At 26.0% G+C, this 19299-nt stretch overlaps 5 protein-coding genes and 1 long non-coding RNA gene across 13 annotated transcripts; 1 reads left to right on the top strand and 5 right to left on the bottom strand.

Annotated features, from left to right (window-relative positions):
- Positions 1-58: 58 nt before the first annotated feature.
- LOC124422579 (chitin deacetylase 1) lies at positions 59-6665 on the top strand. The gene is made up of 9 exons (XM_046959229.1): positions 59-461; positions 3552-3667; positions 3812-3923; positions 4037-4164; positions 4279-4484; positions 4557-4852; positions 4940-5186; positions 5476-5667; positions 5771-6665. The coding sequence occupies exons 1-9, from the start codon at positions 410-412 to the stop codon at positions 5871-5873; spliced, it is 1452 nt and encodes a 483-aa protein (XP_046815185.1). The 5' UTR covers positions 59-409; the 3' UTR covers positions 5874-6665.
- LOC124422582 lies at positions 2322-3540 on the bottom strand. Its single transcript, XR_006941884.1, has 2 exons — positions 3220-3540; positions 2322-3139 (listed from the first exon to the last, which is right to left on the bottom strand). It is a non-coding gene; the product is annotated as an uncharacterized LOC124422582 (long non-coding RNA).
- LOC124422581 (NADH dehydrogenase [ubiquinone] 1 subunit C2) lies at positions 5305-7607 on the bottom strand. 2 transcript variants are annotated; one of them, XR_006941883.1, is made up of 5 exons: positions 7346-7607; positions 6756-6899; positions 6579-6664; positions 5749-5859; positions 5305-5663 (listed from the first exon to the last, which is right to left on the bottom strand). XR_006941883.1 is itself a non-coding variant. In XM_046959237.1 (4 exons), the coding sequence occupies exons 1-3, from the start codon at positions 7509-7511 to the stop codon at positions 6615-6617; spliced, it is 360 nt and encodes a 119-aa protein (XP_046815193.1). In that variant the 5' UTR covers positions 7512-7607; the 3' UTR covers positions 5673-5859; positions 6579-6614. The 2 variants fall into 2 exon arrangements, 1 of the variants encoding a protein (XP_046815193.1); XM_046959237.1 differs by lacking the exon at positions 5305-5663 and having other exon boundaries at positions 5673-5859.
- A 254-nt stretch (positions 7608-7861) lies between these two features.
- LOC124422815 (transmembrane protein 62-like) lies at positions 7862-12635 on the bottom strand. Of its 3 annotated transcripts, XM_046959732.1 has the most exons (14): positions 12511-12635; positions 11984-12081; positions 11699-11810; positions 11480-11631; positions 11066-11392; positions 10859-10991; positions 10628-10783; positions 10388-10535; positions 10143-10265; positions 9852-9933; positions 9634-9762; positions 9275-9449; positions 8982-9206; positions 7862-8905 (listed from the first exon to the last, which is right to left on the bottom strand). In XM_046959732.1, exons 2-14 carry the CDS (start codon positions 11994-11996, stop codon positions 8872-8874), a joined length of 1809 nt encoding a protein of 602 aa, XP_046815688.1. In that variant the 5' UTR covers positions 11997-12081; positions 12511-12635; the 3' UTR covers positions 7862-8871. The 3 variants fall into 3 exon arrangements, with proteins under 3 accessions (XP_046815688.1, XP_046815686.1, XP_046815687.1); XM_046959730.1 differs by having other exon boundaries at positions 11480-11617; positions 11984-12581; XM_046959731.1 differs by lacking the exon at positions 12511-12635 and having other exon boundaries at positions 11984-12143.
- A 393-nt stretch (positions 12636-13028) lies between these two features.
- LOC124422475 (clathrin light chain) lies at positions 13029-15781 on the bottom strand. 4 transcript variants are annotated; one of them, XM_046958943.1, is made up of 7 exons: positions 15629-15781; positions 14930-15094; positions 14608-14730; positions 14451-14540; positions 14270-14381; positions 13912-13923; positions 13029-13390 (listed from the first exon to the last, which is right to left on the bottom strand). In XM_046958943.1, exons 2-7 carry the CDS (start codon positions 15078-15080, stop codon positions 13210-13212), a joined length of 669 nt encoding a protein of 222 aa, XP_046814899.1. In that variant the 5' UTR covers positions 15081-15094; positions 15629-15781; the 3' UTR covers positions 13029-13209. The 4 variants fall into 4 exon arrangements, with proteins under 4 accessions (XP_046814899.1, XP_046814901.1, XP_046814900.1 ...); XM_046958945.1 differs by having other exon boundaries at positions 14608-14727; XM_046958944.1 differs by lacking the exon at positions 15629-15781 and adding an exon at positions 15311-15518.
- A 465-nt stretch (positions 15782-16246) lies between these two features.
- On the bottom strand, positions 16247-19280 carry LOC124422438 (peptidyl-prolyl cis-trans isomerase FKBP4). 2 transcript variants are annotated; one of them, XM_046958853.1, is made up of 6 exons: positions 19119-19280; positions 18366-18702; positions 18141-18261; positions 17808-18055; positions 17223-17732; positions 16247-16748 (listed from the first exon to the last, which is right to left on the bottom strand). In XM_046958853.1, exons 2-6 carry the CDS (start codon positions 18699-18701, stop codon positions 16581-16583), a joined length of 1383 nt encoding a protein of 460 aa, XP_046814809.1. In that variant the 5' UTR covers position 18702; positions 19119-19280; the 3' UTR covers positions 16247-16580. The 2 variants fall into 2 exon arrangements, with proteins under 2 accessions (XP_046814809.1, XP_046814810.1); XM_046958854.1 differs by having other exon boundaries at positions 16607-16759.
- Between the last annotated feature and the right edge of the window lie 19 nt (positions 19281-19299).

The raw sequence follows: 19299 nt of genomic DNA, 5'->3' as shown, positions 1-19299 counted from the left end.
CGATATTTATTAAAATTTAATGAAGGAAAGTCATTAAGAAGATGGTCGCTGATAGAAAATCATACGATATTTAGCAGCCCATCTCATTTAAAAGGCAACATTTCTCAGCGAACGCTCGTAGAAAGTGGTCAACCAATGAGCTGAGAAGAATACTGTTCCCTATCGAAGAAGTGGGTTTTCTCAGTAGCGTGGCGGAGGGCAATACCGGTTCGATTTATCATCTCTTGGCAGTGTCGTGGAGCTGTGCTTAGTCCAGTGGTTAGTCATTGATACATAAAGGACATTCGGGAAGGACTACGAACGATACGGCAATACGGCAATATTAGATATAATTTGATTTTATTCAAGAAGAAAGAAAAAAATAAGAAAGTAAATACGGACGAGGACGATCGAACTAAGAGAGGAAGAAATGTCGTTTCGACAAAAGACGCTTTTATGCGTCATCTTGATTATCGTCACAGGTAGGAAGATACATGTTTCTTCGCTGACGCGCTTCATCCCTATTATTACTCGATTAATTATTTAACTTAATTTTTATTTTTTACTTTTTATCGAAAGAAAAAAAAAACAAAAAAAAAAAAAGAAAAATACTTGGAACATTAATCATCTTTTTTAATTCATATTTTTGATCCTACCGTACATAAGAAAGAGACACAGGCGGTAACGGTGAAAGAAAAAGACGGAGAAAGAAAGAAACAAAGAGAGAGAGAGAGAGAGAGAGAGAAATATTGCTTCGACTTGTATATAAAACGAGATCCAGTCGTCCTTGTCGTCTGAATTCGTAAAACATCACGAATCCCTTTCGAAAATTACGAAACTAGACGAACGATCGAGATTCATCAAGCTTTCTTATCGATGACACTCCTTCGCAGATGCGTACGATCAATGCCTAACGCTTTGTACCTTCGTTTCTTTCGCTCGGCTACCAATCTATACGTTCTCCATTACGTTCATTACAATAAAAGAGTTATTTTTCTTATCTTTCTATCTCCAATGTATTTCACTATCCATTCGAATCGTTCTTATTATCGGAATTCCACGCTTTTTCTTGCTTTACCTATAACCATTGAATTATTTCTTGGAACTTGAATTGCCGTTAACGAAAGTGCCTATAAAGAAGAAATGAAATTTTTGTAAAAGAGAAAAAAAAAAGAAAAAAAAAAAAAAGAAAAAAAAATGAAAAAATATTTTCATTTCGATCCTAAAGAAGAAAAAAAAAAAGAAAAAAAAATGATCGTGATCAAGAATAACTGTCTCTTCCGTGTTAGATGATTTTCATTTATCCAGTTAGAAAAACATTTGCTATTTTGGTAAAACAGAATCCTCAGTGGTTTCACTCATATTTACATAAGTACACCACCACTTACACATATGGCATTATAGCGGGATTCAAGAAGAACGATAAACACGTGTACGTGCATACACATATACACACACGAATAGAAACGTTGCACCTGAACGCTTTGCTAGGTACAACGTCATTGCCACACTGGTACCTTCACTTTTCACTTTACAAGTAAACGTATCGTTTTGACATCTACGCGTACGATTTATCGCTCGATTATTTTCCTAAAAAAAAAAAAAAAAAAATTATGCGTATTCATTATTACTCAATGGTGAAATAAAAATTACCGACGAAAATTCTAATCGTGTATATATAAAAATTTATCATTGAATCGATCATTAAATCGATACAAATTTTGAAAGATATTTTATCAAATGTTATTTATTCAAATTTAAAAGTAATTATAATTTAATTTATTATAAATATTCATAGTTTCGTGGGAATATCATCAAATTGTTTTACAACAGTGCAAGGATTAAGATCAGGTTGGTTTAACAATCATAAAATCAGGCATAAGACTCTTCCTTGATGGTCACTTTCTCTTGCCTGCGTACACGCATATGATTTTAACACGTTCGAATAACGATTTCGTTGGAATATATCGAAATGTATTTATTTTCAATTGATAGGTATAATATATTCGTTGTATAAAAATCTTCGTTGATATATCATTTTATACGTTTTAAATCATTTTTCGTTCCCCAAAAGAAAATAAGAAAAATAATTGAATATTCACAATAATGAATGATATCTATGCATATATGTATATAAATATATAAATATATATATATATATATATAAAACAGAAAAAAGATTCGAACAAAGAAATATAAAAAAAACCATCGCCTATTGCGTTCATTTTGTGATCATTCATAATAGATTTATATAAATTAACAAATCGAACGCCTGTGAATTAATATAAAAAGAAATATCATATCGTGGATATTTATTTAGAAAATAATATCAAAGGAATTAGTTAAGAATTAGTCAAGAATTTACTTTCTCGTATTAACATATAACATTTCCAATATAAATACAATTAAGGATTGAAATTTTTCTCGAGACAAATGATATTCATTGTCAAATTCCATATCGTATCGTTTAATTGTGTCGCAAAGGTAAATTCAATGGCGAAAAAAAAATTTCCAAAAATTTACGATCGTCGAGATAATTCGTTTTAGTGACGAATTTTGTTAATATGTTTGCTTGTGTATTCGATGTATATAATGGTATGTCACAATCGTGTTCTTCATCGCTTTCTCAAGCCTCTTTTCTGATAGCTTTGGAATTTCTCTCACCCATTTACTTCGCTTGTCTGCAAGTTTCCTTGAACACACTGTAACTTTCATCTTCATCGATGAATGTCTGTTGTTGTGTTCTCATAAAGAAATAAAAGTATTCTGAGATATTATCTTCGAAGAATATTTAAAAGAGAAGACGAAAAAAAAAAAAGAAAAAGAAAAAAAGAAAGAGAACGAAAGAAAGAAAGAAAGAAAGAAAGAAAAATACTGCGAAATGGAATAATTCACGTATAATCGCGTGCAGGTTGATAGATTCGCATCCTCCTATTGTTAGTCAGTTCATTACGAAATAAGCCGACTATTATTCTTTCGAAACATTTAACGTTATAGACGCTATCATATTACAGTCTTTATGATGAAAACATAAACATAATTCGAATTGCTTTAAACGATTCTTAGAGTCAAGTATAATTATCTTCTATAATAGATGATGCCGTTGATAACGAAGCTAATCTAATGCCAATGATATGCCGTTGAGAGTTCAACGACTTTTCTTCATTGGTAATAAAATCATTTAGATAATATAAATTGTGAAGGTTCGTAATAAAATAATTACCGATAGATTGTACATACCTGACGTTGCATATATTCATAGCATTCTTTATACAGAAATTAATTCCACTTGTTAAGTCACATGATCAACTTAGTAATGAAGTTGTAAGACTATAAATAAAAAGAATCTAGTAAAAGTGGAACATATAAGCAGTTATGTTATTCATCCTGTAAGTAATGTTAAATCTTCAACCTTGACATTTCGCCAATACGACTACTTTCAATTTAATTTTCAATCTCTCAATAATGACAAATCTTCGCACTCTTCGTAAACCACAGAAAGGTGCCATTTTCTTCTTCTTTTTTTTTTTTGTCATCAAGGCTAAAATGTTTTTCTTAACTTTTTGCTGCAGTACAATGTCAAAAAAATAAAAAGGATGAAGATAAAAAAGATGAAGAATTCACATGCCCGGAAGGTCAGGGAAATGGAAATTTCGCTGATCCTGCAACCTGTAGAAGATTTTATCAGGTAATTTTATTCTAATATTTGCATTTTAAATAATCAAATATTATTTAATTCGTTACAAATATATATATATATATATATATATATATATATATATATATATATATAAATAAAATATTGACTCTGTTATTATTTGTATTTGTACAGTGTGTAGATGGATATCCGTACTTAAATAGGTGTCCTTCGGGATTACACTTTGATGATATTAGCAAATTTTGCACCTTCAAAAATGAAGCCCGTTGTGGACCTATTGCTGCGAGTAAGTTAATTTCAGTATCGCTTTTAATTTATTATTCTTATAGATCTTTTTCCATATGAACGTCATATTTATTCTTTTCATTATTGACTAATGAAAAAAAATATTATTTACAGCTCCACCTCCGGTAACGGATCCTCCAACGGATCTTGCAGAGAGATGTGATACAGCAAACTGTCAGCTTCCATACTGCTTCTGTTCACGCGATGGAACGCTTATACCCGGTGGTCTTCAACCGGAGGAGGTACAATTTCTCGAATTTAATTTTTTATATTTTATCGGAACTCATCAGAGTTAAATAATAACTCATTGATATTAGACATTTTCAAATTGACTCAATACATGTTATTTATTATAGACGCCACAAATGATAATAATGACATTTGATGGAGCGATAAATCATAATAATTTTGATCATTATCAAAAGATTTTTACACAAGATCGATTAAATCCAAACAACTGTCCATTGAAAGGTACCTTTTTCATCTCTCATGAGTATTGTAATTATAATATGGTACAAAGTCTAGCGCACGATGGTCATGAAATAGCTACGGAAACAATATCGTAAGTATGCGGATGATCAACGAACGATTGTCTTTGTTTTTCCAATGAAATTTTAAAATCAATTATTTTTAGACTTCAAAAAGGATTAGAAGATAAAGGTTACGAAGAATGGGTCGGTGAAATGATTGGAATGCGAGAAATCCTAAAGCATTTTAGTAATATTTCAGCAAATGAAATCGTTGGTATGAGAGGACCTTATTTGAAACCTGGTCGAAATACTCAATATAAAGTATTAGAAGATTTTGGTTATATATATGATAGTAGTATTGGAATTTCACCTCTAAAAACACCTATATGGCCATATACTCTCGATTACAAAATACCTCATGAATGTAAAGCTGGTACTTGTCCCACTAAATCATTTCCAGGTAAAAATTACTTCAATTACTACAAAACAATAAAGAATTTATTATATGCATCAAAAAGTCAATAAAGACATGTCATTTATATTATAGGAGTATGGGAATTACCTCTAAATGCACATTATGTTGAGAGTTATGAAGGTGGACATTGTCCTTATCTAGATCAATGTGTCTTACATAATCATGATCCTGAAGAAGTATTTGATTGGTTGCAAGAAGACTTCAACAGATATTATGAACAAAATAGAGCACCGTATATGATGCCATTTCATACTAATTGGTTTCAAATAAAGGAACTTGAAAGAGGACTTTCTAAATTTCTTGATTGGGCAGTGACATTGTAAGTATAAAATTATTTATATGTAATATTTGAATGGAAATGTAATATTGATATAAAAAAATGCTGTGTATACAACATAAAAATATCAATATTCAGATAGTAATAATAAATTAAAATCTATGATTATTGGTCATATATATTTCATGCTAATTTATAGTCAACATATTTTTTATAAAACACTTGAGTTTCTGTTAAATTCAAATTCTCTGAGATTTAGATATTCAAAAATTAACAATTTATAAATAATTAAAGCTCACCATATCTTAATAAAATTCTTTTTTTTTTACAGACCAGATGTTTACTTTGTGACTGCCACACAAGCATTAACTTGGATAACTGATCCAAAACCAGTTAAATCTTTAAATAATTTTGAAGGTTGGTCATGTAAGAAAAAAGAAAATATTCCTGGACCACCTTGTAATAATCCAAATAAATGTGCTTTGGACTTTAAGCCTCCAGAATCCAACTTCACTACAACTAGGTAAATTAAAGAGAAAAGATTGATTTTATTTATAAGTTAATCTAAGTATAAATATTTAAGCATACATTAATAAACATTTACATGTAATATAATAATTTTACAGGTATTTGGAAACATGTAGAGAATGTCCTTATAAATACCCCTGGTTGGGAGACGCAAAAGGTACTGGATTATACAACGATAATTATAATCCTGAAAAAAAGTAAATTTGTATTGCTAAATAAATTAGGTGTAATATTATGATTGTCAGTTAAGTTACATTTTGTTTATTGTTATCATCAAAATGGTTGCTATATGTGATAAAGGTCATTGATTCGTTGGTAAAGAATGTCTACAAATTCTGAATACCTATAAATAATACAGTTTATTTCAAGGAAATACTATCATATATCTATCTAAAGAAATGCCAAAATGTATCAAGAAATATTCCTATTAAGAAATATCTATATTTCATTAATTATTCAATAGTTATGAACAGTATAAAAATCATATAAGGTTATATATCTTAACCTTTTTTCTTTGCACATATTTTTTCAAAAATTTCATTTTTAATAAATATATGATTTTTTTTTTTATTGCAAGTCATTTTGATAGACTAGGTTAAAATATACAATTAAATACTCCACATTCCTATAATTCTCATGAATTTTTCCTAATTTAATTCTCACTTAAACTAATAAAATACTATTTGTTCAATTAATTTATATGTTAAGGTCTACTTTATTTTATCTATTCTGTAATTTTTATGAATTTATATAAGTCATATCAGATTAATTTATTTATTGTGTTACTAAGAACATAGTGACACAAGATAAGGTAAATATCTTATGTATTAATTATTTTTTATACAATATATTCAAAAAAAAAAAAAAATATATGTAGAAGATATTATAGCTACAATTATAACTCACTGATCTAGTACAATATAGTTTAAATAACTATATTATTTAACGAATTGGATACCAAGGTTCAAACACTTCACCCCACTTTTTACGTTCTGAAAGAATTAAAGAAATATTATTTCATTAAAATGTTTAGCAGTGAAAGATCAAGAAAATTAAATTTATTGTAAGACTATTTCATATTACCAGGCGGAGGAAAATCTTCTGGATGCAACATAACATAATGACGAAGCATCTGATCTCTTTTTGCAGAGTGGTTATCAACAAACTCATGCATTTTATATCCTGCTGCAAGACCTATTACTGTTAGTGCAATATGTACCTGAAGACCTGTAAACAAATTTGATTAATATAATTATAACGATTACAAGAAAATATATTGCAATATATAAAATTAAAGTTATATATTTCCACATTTTTATTACAATGTAAATGTACATTTTGTTTATTAAATTTATAATTATTATATGAATGAACGAAAAATTATAATTTTGATAGCATAAATGTATAAAATACAAAAGTGATGGTATATACTATATAATAATTTACAATATGTACGTATATCTATTACTATGATTACTAACTAAAACTATATTAAAATAATTAAAGCTACTAATACCAAGTCAAAGCAATATCTCTGTTGCATAATCGACATATATAAAAATTAAGGTTAGGATCGTGTCTATTATTAATTGATATTTTTGTTTCAAATACATAAATTCAAGTATAATATTTATGCAAATAATTTATACATTTATAAATGATAATTTAATTACCTGCATGTAAGGGTCTTTTCAGAAATGAATTTCGGAAACATGCTCCTGCAACCAATACTATTGGCGTTCCAACTAACATTCCATATTTTTCCCAAAGAGAAGGTTTATAATCAGGATCGGGTGTAAGTATATCCAAGGCCCATTGAATATTAGGATTAGTGCTCATTTTTGTAAAATATTTTGTTTAAAATAGTCAGCGAAAAACTAATAAACTTTAAAAGTTCATCCTAAGTACTTACTAGTAACACACTCTATCGGAACTAAATCAAACGAACGTTCACACTATAATGTGGCACAATATCGAAAATATCGATAGATCAATCTAACTTTTTATTGAAATACTCGATTATTAATTATAAATTTCAATATAATTTTGAATTATAAAATTATTAAACTTTTATTATTCATATTTTCTTACTTGGTATATATTTGTTTAATTCATTATCGTATAAATATTATATTATTTTATTTTATGAACATGTGTATGTTAAAATATAAAATAAAGAGAAATTATAATTGTTATTGTATCTACAACATTTATTGGCACATCTGTAGCAATATTTCTTTTTACATAGCACAGCAATCTTTTTTAGTTGTTATATGAAAAGTACCATCAGTTGTAATAATAATAATAATATGATAGTACTTGTTAACATAAAATTAATATTAAATATATTTCAAATAAATCTATATACTATCTTAGAATATAGATATTATCCTTAAATTGTTTATACATCATACTACTTATTTATATATTATAATAAATATATGACACAGATAATTCTAGTAATATCATTGATGGCACTTCACATATTCTACATTAACATATAGAATAATTATATATTATATTCTAAGTTCTATAATTTAGAAAAAAAAATAATGATACATAGTATATTATATAATAATATACAATTACATGTAGAAAAATATATAGTATTAATTAAGATTGTTTTTTAAGGAAGATGATTTGTCTTGCATTAAATGGAATAATGATATTCAGGATTTGCAATTACATACTTGATAATTGCATCAATTACATATTATTTAGAGGTAATAAGAGAAGAACGGTGGATATAATTCCTACAATAATTTATCCTTTTTCTAAACCATATCACATATCAAATATATAAATAAGAATATTGTGTCTATATTTATTGCATTTAAAGATTTAATATTTTAATTAATTGTAAATAGATAGTTTATATTATTTGTACGAATAACTAGAAGTATTTATGAAATATTTAGAAATAAATAGAAATATTTATGAAAAATTACAAATGCATAACAAGTGATTGAATGGATAAGTTAATCCTAATCAAATTCTTCAATTCACAATTGAGACACAAATGATAACATACCATTTGTATTGTTTTTTAAATAATACTTATCTCGCATTGCGAGTAATGCTTATTAATCTCATAGTAAATAATAACGTAAATAGTAAATTGTATAATATTGCAAAGGATAAATTCCTTCATTTGTTATTATTTTCTGTACTTACATTTCATAAGAATTTTTTGTACAAATTAAGCATGGCCAGACCATATCGATAATGCTGATCTAAATGATATAAAAAAAAACATAAAATATATAACATTTTAATGTAATTTAAACGATATTATGATATTTTACAAACCTAAAACATGCTTGAGGCATTGCATTGACTTGATACCATAGTATTAATGCTAATAAAACACTCCATGTGCGCAAAGGACATAAAATAGTGGCTAGTGTTCCATATGCTAGCCAGAAAAAGTAAGCCATATTTACTTGCATTATAATCAAAAGTATAATTGGTACATTTTGCAAAACCAAATAAAGTTTAGATGATTTTTTATATGTTCTTTCCGTGTTTTGCAATCTGTAAAATTATTTAATATTACATAAAATACTTTATTCAAATAATTTCCTTTTATTGTCTTATTTTACCTTTTATCTGCTTGATGAGCCAAAAGTAACATAAGAGGTAAATGAAAAGAAAATAATTGGAAAAATCCATATGCATAAGTAAAAGCACCAGGCAAAAATGAATTTCCAACAAATGTACCCCATGCAAATATTATGCCTATATGATTTTCTATCACCTCACCAATCGCCCATGGACCTACATAGAATGTAATATTATATATATATATATAAGTAAATAATAAATACTTTTATAGATTATTTTGTTTATATATTGTATTTTTGTATTTTATGTATTGTATATTGTATTGTAATTTATATATTGTGTACATTAATATTTCATACTGTTATTAAACAAATATAATGAAAGATATATAACTTACCAACAATTAAATATAAAGCATAAAGGACCAAAGGGAAAAATAAACGATCAATAGTAGATAATATCCATAATTTCCTAATCCACCAGCGGAAAAACTTTACACGTATCCTTGGACGTGACATACGCTTTGCTAATCATAAAATTAAGAACAATAATAAAGAACAATTTTAATTCGTACAGACATATAAAAATATTATGAAAAATAATTATTCTATTTACCTTCACAAAGTATATGAAGAAAGCGAAATACACACAAAGGTGCTACTATCAATACAAGTACACTTCCAAACAGAAACTGAAACTAAATAATTTACGGAAACAGATATAGTAATTATTTGATTAAGTTAATTATAAATATTTCAATTGTTTTAATTAGATTAGTATTAGAAATTAGCAAATTGAAGTATTACCATTATAATATTTCAATATAATTATAATAAATATTTAAGTGATAAATACGTTTTTACAATAAGAATTATTCTAATAATATAATTTTAAATAATAACTTACAATACGACTGACATTAGACATAAGAATCAGTCTAGGTAGAAAACCAAAAGATAATCGTGATCCATCAAGTGAAAAAGGTTGCATAATAATTTTTTCTCTTCCTTTTTCATCTATTACGCGAACCTGTAATATATAAGTAATATATAATCATAATAATATATAATCAAATATATAATCATAAACAGTAATATCAAATTTTTATCAAATACAATATAATATTGATTTTTATAGATTTTATACTGAACTTGAATATGATGAATTCCATTGCTATACTCTGAAGCATTCCATTTTACAGCATACAGTGGTCCTTTTACGTTCTTACATCGTAACCAAGATTTATTATTTAACTGAACTTCCACACTTTTTATTGGTACTGTTGAAAATGCTAATATTCTATAAAAATATTATTATAATGTATTAATATATTAATTTTTATACGTTCTTTGACATTTGTATATACTATTTGTCATGATTTATAAAATTACCTTATGTGTGTAGACTTAATAATAGAATTTACATTTTCCTTTCGAGGCATCATATATAGAGCATGCTTTGGATTGGTAATCAATACTACAGGCCAATCTTGATGTTTCATATCAATAAATGAGAACTGTCCATGGTCTATTGCTGCAAGGCGATACCTAATAACAAATATAGACACAAAGTGAAACTAAACTTTTCAATAACGTATAAAAATATAGAATATAAAATTATACATTCTATTGTCTTTCCAATCTGCCAATTCTAGTTCAAGAAATCCAGCTTGTTGTGTTGTGTACATATTTGGAACTGAACCACCAAGAGTATGATAGTGTCCACATAAATATACCATGCTTTCTTTATATTTGCCTGTAATACAATATGCATTATTAGTAAAAAAAATACATATCCATAGTAAAAGAAATCAGATTATACTAACATACCTATAATATTTCTGATACTTGTATCAGATTGAGATAATATACATGAGGTTGGATAATGTCCAAACCAAACAATATAATCTGCATTATTTTCTTTGGATATATTTACTAATTCTTGTATCTTTTTTAATTCTTGTTCATCCAAAACACCAACAAAATTAAATGGTCTCTTTGGGCCAGGTTTCAAACAAGCATCAATAGCAATAAATGAGTATGTTTCAGAGCCAACAGTCACTTTATATATATATGATTTTGGATATTTTTTCCCTTGGATAGAATAGTTTGAATAATAATTATTTTTTGATTCAAGACTAACAACATTAAAATTATCTAAAATTAAAATTTAGTTAGATTATTATTTATATTAGTTGATAAACTTATCGTATTTTTTTATTCATTTTTTATTAAAATTCATACCATGGTTTCCCCTAACATCTAGCCATAATGTTTTTTCTGTAACATTTGTGTTTTCTAATATGTTCCTGTAATATTTCCACTCTTGCAATATTTGATTAGAACCCATTCTATCTTTACTTTTTGCATCAGTTAAATCACCTATATTACAGATTCTATTATAATGTTATTAATAACAAGATAACTCATAATATAAATTATGTCTATTACAATAAAAATTACCTGATGCAAGGACAACTGAAGGCATAATAGATTTTACTGTTATATTGCAAAATTCTTCTAATTCTATTATTCTTCCAGGATCTTGAAATATGCTTATATGTATGTCTGTTATCTGAAATAGTTAATGATGTAAATCTACATCTAAAATGATGTTACATTTAAATGATGTTACATCTACATGTTACATCTAAAATGATGTAAATGACATCTGATTAAAATAAAAAGAGTTTACTTTTAAGATTAAATATCATAATATTTACAATTTATTGTTGACTTATAACTAACCTGAATAAACCATATTAAATGATCTGGTGATTCCCTAATTTGATATAACTTTGGTTGTAGCCATACCGGTTCTATGCCTTTGCATGATAAGGTATTATCTGATATATGAGAATCAACATTAATTAGATCGGCAACATTTGCCACAAAAATTGATAACATTAATACAAAGATTAGAAGAGCCACGGTTGATTTAGCTATTTTCATTTCAAGAAGAGCCCAAGGAATAAGGTCTAATTTGTTCTGATATTTAATTCTGTGTAATAATTATTCTGTTTTGAATATTAACTTCAGGTGACTATGTACTTATCATATAAAATTCCACAAAAGTGCTTTGTCCAGACCAAGATACCTGGAGTATATTATAGTAAGCAATTCAATTTTAGATTTACATTCGCATAGGTTATAATCGTTGATACATTCAACAAATCGGTTTATATATTTTTTGAGGAAGACAATTGAAATATTTAAAATTTTATAGTTTTATTTCCGTTGCAATTGTTCCCTGACAGTTTTACATTACGACTTACGTGCCGTCAAATCTACACCCTACAGCTGATCCGTGAGTCGATGGTAATACGATTGTGTGGTGTAAGAAATATATGTAATACGCATGACAATTTCCATTTCATATATAACAAAAATAATACAAAATAAATATTTCTAAAAAATAAAAGAAAAATTCTATCAAAGTTATATCTTTTTAAGGTTTGAAAGGTATAATGTATATATTTATGAATTTAAATAGGTTATACATTTTATACTTTTATTATAAAAAAGCTATTATTTTGAAACAAAGAAATATCAATAAATAAAACAATAATTTCTGCGATTAACTCGGTAAACAATAATGTCAAGATAACTAATAAATTAATAAACTATTGATACTAAATATAACAAGTAATGATTCATATCATTTTTACTAAGTAAATGATTATTTTCAAATGTATACTTACTTTTAAAGTCAATGATAATTGAGTTAAAATAAAAGAAATTTGAGTTTTTGATTCCTTTTAATATAAGTTTATGAAAATATTTTTTCATTGCATTTTTTACTTATCATTAATAACTTTTATTCACAATAATAGTACATCTTTTATTAACAGAACACTTCCAACTTATTGTTTTAATAATATGATCGGAATCTGCATACATCTTTCCTCATTATTTGTTATTAATGTTGTTATTTATAATACCTATAATTTGTAAGGTAAGAGCTTTTGATTCTATCAAACATTAACAGGAGCAGGTGGTGTCTGCTTTAATTGCAAAATAATTGAACGCATTCGAGATACATCTTTGGAAGTACGAGATGATTTAGGATTGAAATCACATAGCTTCGCGATACGTTCCCACTCTGTACCAGGCTCCACTTCGTCAGCTTCTGCAACGAATTGCTTCTCTGCATTCCTATTAATAAGAACGCCAAATTATTTATAATATCTAATCACATATCATTTATTTTATAAGAGTTTTTATTAATTCATGTTTTTTTTTTTATATACAATTCAAGCATAATTCCATTGTTCATTTTATGTGCAGGCATTATTTTTATCTTTTACTAAGTGGATGCCAGTATACATGCATTTGAAAATGCTATTACAAGTTTTTTAGTAAATATATATCAATTATAATAAATTTTAACATTAAAAAAGATAATAAAATATATTGGCAGATTTTGTGCATTATATATAAATATATGATATGCAATACTTTCTTTATAATATTACAAAAAAATTATAGAATTAAAAATCCTAAAATTTTATTTATATATCTATTATTATCTATTATTTTTAATGTATATATTATTTTTAAACTTTCTATACCTGCCTAAGCAAAGCGACGTTGTATAGCAATTTAATGCAATATGCATTGCAACTATATGTAATCAATAATGCAATATACATGCAATTAAACAGATTGTAACTTACTTGGCTGATTCCCTAAGAAGCAGAATAAAAAAATAATGTATGTATATATCTATATATCATACTTATTCAGATAGCCTAAAATTAAGTATATGATAATATTCAACTACTATAAATAAATGTAATTAAAAATATAGTAACTGAATGCATCAAAGAGTAAGAACAATATTATTACAACGTTTAAGTTATATACCTGTAGTTCTGTTTTGCATTAATATAAAGTTAAATTAAATTTGATGAAAATATAAGTAATTTATATTAAATAGAACTTTTTTTAGTGTCTGTAATTACTTATAAATAGAACAAATGTTAAATTTTAACTAAAGAATATATATCAAATATATAAAAATATAAAAATTACCTGTTAGTTGTTTTGGTTTTGCTAATTGCCTCTGCATGATGCTTATACCATTCTTCTAATTCTTTCTTTGCAGCTTCTCTCCATTCTTCTTTTTTCTTTTCTTCTTCAGCATCTAATAAATATATAATTTTTAAGATTAATTAAATGTTAACTTATAGTTTAATCTAATTATCACACATACCTTTTTCTTCAAGACGTGTTTTCTGTTCTTCTCTCCATTTTCGTATCTTTTCTGGTTCCTCTTTTACTGGTGGTGCTGATGCTACTGTATCTACAGGTAGATTTTTTTTTGTTAAATTATTGTATTTATATCAAATTCTTATGAGTATACATCTTACCTAGAGCAGGTAGTGTTTGAGATTCAGTGGTCTGTCCAATTGTATCTATAATTTCGAAACTACCTTCAACATCACTACCTGGACCAATTTTTAAACTGCCAAAATTTCCAGATAAATCCTCTACTGAAAATAAATATAATTATAATATATTACATATAAAATTATTAAGAATACAGAACACTTTTGAAGTCAAATATAAAATATAATTAATTTATCGTTTAATTATTAAGAACAACTTTATATTATTTAATATTCATGATTGGTATTATTCGTCAATTCTATAATCAATAAATAAAAAATGAAATGATATTTATTCGTTTACCTTCTCCATTAGTAGATGTAGCTGGGATAGCCATAGAGACAGGAGGAATCTCATCTTCTAATCCTGCTAATTGATCTTGTTCTCTTGCTAGAAATTCTGCGGCAGGATCTACTTCCGTATCGTTTACAAAATTGTCACCAAAAGCATCCATGATAACCTAACTGACTGAATATACATTGTACGTTATGAAGATTATATTCTTATGGTAATATTAATGATATTTATGCTATAAACTTTAAATAATAGAAATATATATATATATAGAATATATATAGAAAGAAATCTTCAATAGATTAAATAATTTTCATATCTTGTATCATAAAATTATGTACAACTTAATTAAACTAATAAATATATATAGTATATATTTTTTAATTTAACCTTTTTAATGCCTGCAATTATATGTTTTATGTTAATAAAAAACATATATCTTTATAAAACTTAATATCATAGGTTAGATTTGAGCACATGACAAATTATGAAGTTTAATCGTTATTAAAGAAAATTATATATTTATAAATAAAGTAAACAATTTTAATTACATAAAAGTATTAATATAATCAAAAATGAAAGTATATGATTTATTATAATATTATTATTGAAATTATAGAAGAAATATTTTTTAAAGTATCCTTCAATGCCGTTTTGCGACTCAGAAATATTAACACGTATTAATATTTACTGTTAAGAATTACTTACGTTAACACCCCTTTTTTTAACCTTTTAGATTCCTGTGAAATGTCAATTATAATTTGACAACGTCAATACCACAATGCGCAATATACACATGCGCACGGATACTAACTATAAAGCATAATTTCTATAACAGTTGAATTGTCCATTCATAGTTGAAAACAGACGAATCAGCGTAACTGTATACTTTTATTCAGATTTATGATTGGCTTAAAATCTAATTTAAATTATTAATTGAATTCTTATGTTATACTTTAAGGCTATGTTTGAATTGAATAATTATTTTTCTAACGGTCATTTTTTTACTTATGTGATTTAAGATGAATTTGTTTATATAAATTAATTACATTCAATGTACTTACCAACGAATTGTAATCTATAATTAAGAAATATTTCTATAGAAGATAATAAATAATAATTTGAATAAGATTATTCCACTTATTTTTTGTACATTGTTTATTCGTAACTTTTACAGTTACGTCATTGTGCATAGACAATATGTGTAATAAATTCTTAAAATCTTAAACAATGTAAAATATATTTTATTATGAACGAAATGTCTTACGTTATATTTAAAATTGCTGATAGATAATGATAAAGAAAATTGTATTATAATTAAATAACTTCGTCCGACATCATTTTATTAATGAATTTTCAATATTCATTTTAAAATGAATAATACAGAATATTCCTAATCAATATATTCACAATTACATTTCCAAATCTATTTGATCATTTGAAACATAAAGTTATTAAAATGATGAAAAATACAATTGACTAGGTATATATTATATGTATCAAATTGATTATAGAGATTTACTCTGGCTCTTAATGTGAAAAGCCTTTATGACTTTTTTATGCCCAGTACTACTTAACGGCATTATAAAATATCGAATAATAAAATTTAACATTGTTGGCAGCCAAGTGGAGCAGTGTACTGAAAAAGTACAGCAACTGCTTACATATTTTGAAATTCTCCTGTTCCGTTAGCATTAAGCATGAGAATATTTGGATTTTCCTTTTCAAAGGCAGTTGCATCTCTACCTCCAGGCCTTTCTTCTTGTCCCCATTCACCCAGAGCTCCACGCATTACATCGGGTTGTTGTCGCAGCTTCTCCTCCTCCTTCTGCGACATTACTAATAGTTTATGGTCAAAAGTAACAAAACAATTAATAATTAATAACAAAATCATGAATAATTAGAAAATACATGATTATTTTCTATGATTAAAATCAAGTCACAAAAATGTTTTCATTGCTATTAACACATAGGTATTAATATTAGTTGCATTGTAAAATTACCCCTAAATATTAAAACAATATAAATACTACAATACCATAAATATTTAAAAAATTCATTTTATGATAAAATTTTGATGACAAAATATAATTCAAATCATATATTAAAACTTAAAGAAATCCAATGTTTACCAAGATCTTTATACATTATTTATAAATAATAAATCTAATTTAAAATATTCCATTTTTTTTTGCAATATTTGAGATGAACATAAATGGAAACAAATTTTAATTTTATACAGAATAAAATGAAATTCGCACGAAAAAAATATCTGTGTTATATACTATTGTTTTTCACAAACCTGTTTGTCTTCTTGTGCAAATTTATCAAACATATTTGCATAAAGTTTCTTTTCTTTCGCTAGTTGTTTCTTAATAAGATTATTACAAACTATAATTTGTTTTGAAGCAGCTATATTTTTTGGTTCTATTTTTAATACTTTTTCAAAATCATTAATTGCTATTTCAGGTGATGCAAGTGCAAGATAAGCTTGTCCTCTTCTAAAATATGCTTTTTCATTATGTGGATCTAACTTTAAAGCTTCTAAGCATGCATCTTTAGCTTCAACATTTTGATCAGTTTTTAAATAGCACAATGCAAGATTCAAATGTGTGGATAAAAGAAGACTGTCGCTCTCTGCTTTAAGTTCGTTTTCAAAATTTTTATCATAGCATAAAAAATCCAACACTTTTTTGTACATTTTAGTAGCTAGATTGTATTTTCCATTTTTGAAGTAATTCGTTCCTTTATCTTTCAAAAGTTTGGCTTGCTCTATTTTTTGAGATCCATTTAAAGACCAACTTTCTACAGCCTATATTAAATTTTTTAATATAATTAGAATAAAAAATACAATAAAAAATATTTAATATTATATTCAGGTTATTACCTTTTCAAAGCTTTTTAATTCTACAATATACTCCACGTCTGCATTTGGTGGAATATTAAATTCAGGTTTACCTTCCTTCTTAAATGCATATTTACTTTTTATTTTAAGTTTAGATTTTTCTCCACTTTTGAAACTTTCAAGGGCTTTTTCTACACCCCTTACAATTCCTACATCTTCTCCTTCTCCAAGACAAAATTGTACATCTCTATCTTCAAAAACTTCATCCTTGTACATTCCAGTCAAATGTACTATAAATGAAAAATGTTATATACATATATATATATATATATATATATATGTAAATATTATATAATAATTTAATATCATACATACTGTTTACTAATGATCTATCACGAGGAGTAACATAATCTTTCCCTGGAGTAATTTGAAGTCTTTCAATGCTTCCATCTTTATCAGGACTTAAATCCTCTCCTGACCAATCAATCATTTCTATCTGATAATTGACATAAAATTTATAAACTAATTAGATATATTATACTTATTATAAATATTTTATTTTTATATACTTTCATATTGAAAAGTTTTTTTTCTTTTTACCTCAAACTTAAGAGTTGTATTAGGTTGAATTTTTGGAGGACTACCAGTTTCTCCATATGCATATTCAGGAGCACATGTTAACATTGCGATTTCACCTTTTTTCATTGTAGCTACACCTATATCCCAAGCTTTAATAACATTTGACATACCCAAATTAAATTTGAATGGTTCATTGCGATCTCTGCTAGAATCAAATTTAGTTCCATCTAACAATGTTCCAGTATAATGTACTGTTACTTTTCCACCTGTTATTGGAAGTTCATCACCAACACCTTCTTTAAGGATTTCTTTAAGAATACCGCCATTTTTTGCAGGAGAAATATCTACAGCAACCATGCTAAAAGATGATACATGTATCATATTAATAATTACAAATATATGATAAATTGGAATATAGTAAATATATATATATATATATATATATATATATATATATATATATATATATAACAATATTTTCTTCAGGATGTAATACTATTAACTATCTTTTTTCAAACATAATTATTAATTGTTAATTATATTCAATTATACGGAATAATAATTACATTTAAACATTTGTAAATGTCGACTATTATAGTGCATGAAAAAGAATTAAATATTAGATAAAGCCAAATATAAATAAAAATAAAATCAAAAGATTTGTAAAAAAATATATTCTGTATATTTTATATAAATAAAATGGCAATGACGATGTATATTAAAATCATTTACATATATTTAAGAATACATATGATAATATAAAATCATACTTACATTGTTTTAAATTAATAAGATATTCTAACGTTAAGAATAATTTCTATCGAACGGATTAAAATTATTCAATGTTCAGCGGATGATTCTAGAAAAATAACTTTTATCACGCTTGTGGAATTACCGCAGTCGTGGTTTGAATAAATCTTATAGAACTTACTAGAAAAGTATAAAAGTCGAAGTT

This window comes from Vespa crabro, chromosome 3 (genome assembly GCF_910589235.1).
Source record: "Vespa crabro chromosome 3, iyVesCrab1.2, whole genome shotgun sequence".
Classification (NCBI taxonomy): domain Eukaryota; kingdom Metazoa; phylum Arthropoda; class Insecta; order Hymenoptera; family Vespidae; genus Vespa; species Vespa crabro.
This window is presented reverse-complemented; position numbering and strand designations above follow the sequence as displayed.

Excerpts from the sequence above, each read along its gene's own strand:
- LOC124422579 (XM_046959229.1), top strand. The coding sequence starts at position 410 with ATGTCGTTTCGACAAAAGACGCTTTTATGCGTCATCTTGATTATCGTC. Across the intron at positions 5,187-5,475 it reads CTTGATTGGGCAGTGACATT|ACCAGATGTTTACTTTGTGA; the intron begins GTAAGTATAAAA and ends TTTTTTTTACAG. Across the intron at positions 5,668-5,770 it reads TCCAACTTCACTACAACTAG|GTATTTGGAAACATGTAGAG; the intron begins GTAAATTAAAGA and ends ATAATTTTACAG.
- LOC124422581 (XM_046959237.1), bottom strand. The coding sequence starts at position 7,511 with ATGAGCACTAATCCTAATATTCAATGGGCCTTGGATATACTTACACCC. Across the intron at positions 6,900-7,345 it reads GAAAAGACCCTTACATGCAG|GTCTTCAGGTACATATTGCA; the intron begins GTAATTAAATTA and ends ATTTGTTTACAG. Across the intron at positions 6,665-6,755 it reads AGAAGATTTTCCTCCGCCTG|AACGTAAAAAGTGGGGTGAA; the intron begins GTAATATGAAAT and ends TAATTCTTTCAG.
- LOC124422815 (XM_046959730.1), bottom strand. The coding sequence starts at position 12,187 with ATGAAAATAGCTAAATCAACCGTGGCTCTTCTAATCTTTGTATTAATG. Across the intron at positions 11,618-11,698 it reads TTCAGTTGTCCTTGCATCAG|GTGATTTAACTGATGCAAAA; the intron begins GTAATTTTTATT and ends TCTGTAATATAG. Across the intron at positions 10,784-10,858 it reads GATTGGAAAGACAATAGAAT|GTATCGCCTTGCAGCAATAG; the intron begins GTATAATTTTAT and ends ATTTGTTATTAG.
- LOC124422475 (XM_046958943.1), bottom strand. The coding sequence starts at position 15,080 with ATGGATGCTTTTGGTGACAATTTTGTAAACGATACGGAAGTAGATCCT. Across the intron at positions 14,731-14,929 it reads TACATCTACTAATGGAGAAG|TAGAGGATTTATCTGGAAAT; the intron begins GTAAACGAATAA and ends ATTTATTTTCAG. Across the intron at positions 14,382-14,450 it reads AACACGTCTTGAAGAAAAAG|ATGCTGAAGAAGAAAAGAAA; the intron begins GTATGTGTGATA and ends TATATTTATTAG.
- LOC124422438 (XM_046958853.1), bottom strand. The coding sequence starts at position 18,701 with ATGGTTGCTGTAGATATTTCTCCTGCAAAAAATGGCGGTATTCTTAAA. Across the intron at positions 18,262-18,365 it reads ATACAACTCTTAAGTTTGAG|ATAGAAATGATTGATTGGTC; the intron begins GTAAAAAGAAAA and ends GTCAATTATCAG. Across the intron at positions 17,733-17,807 it reads AATTAAAAAGCTTTGAAAAG|GCTGTAGAAAGTTGGTCTTT; the intron begins GTAATAACCTGA and ends AATTTAATATAG.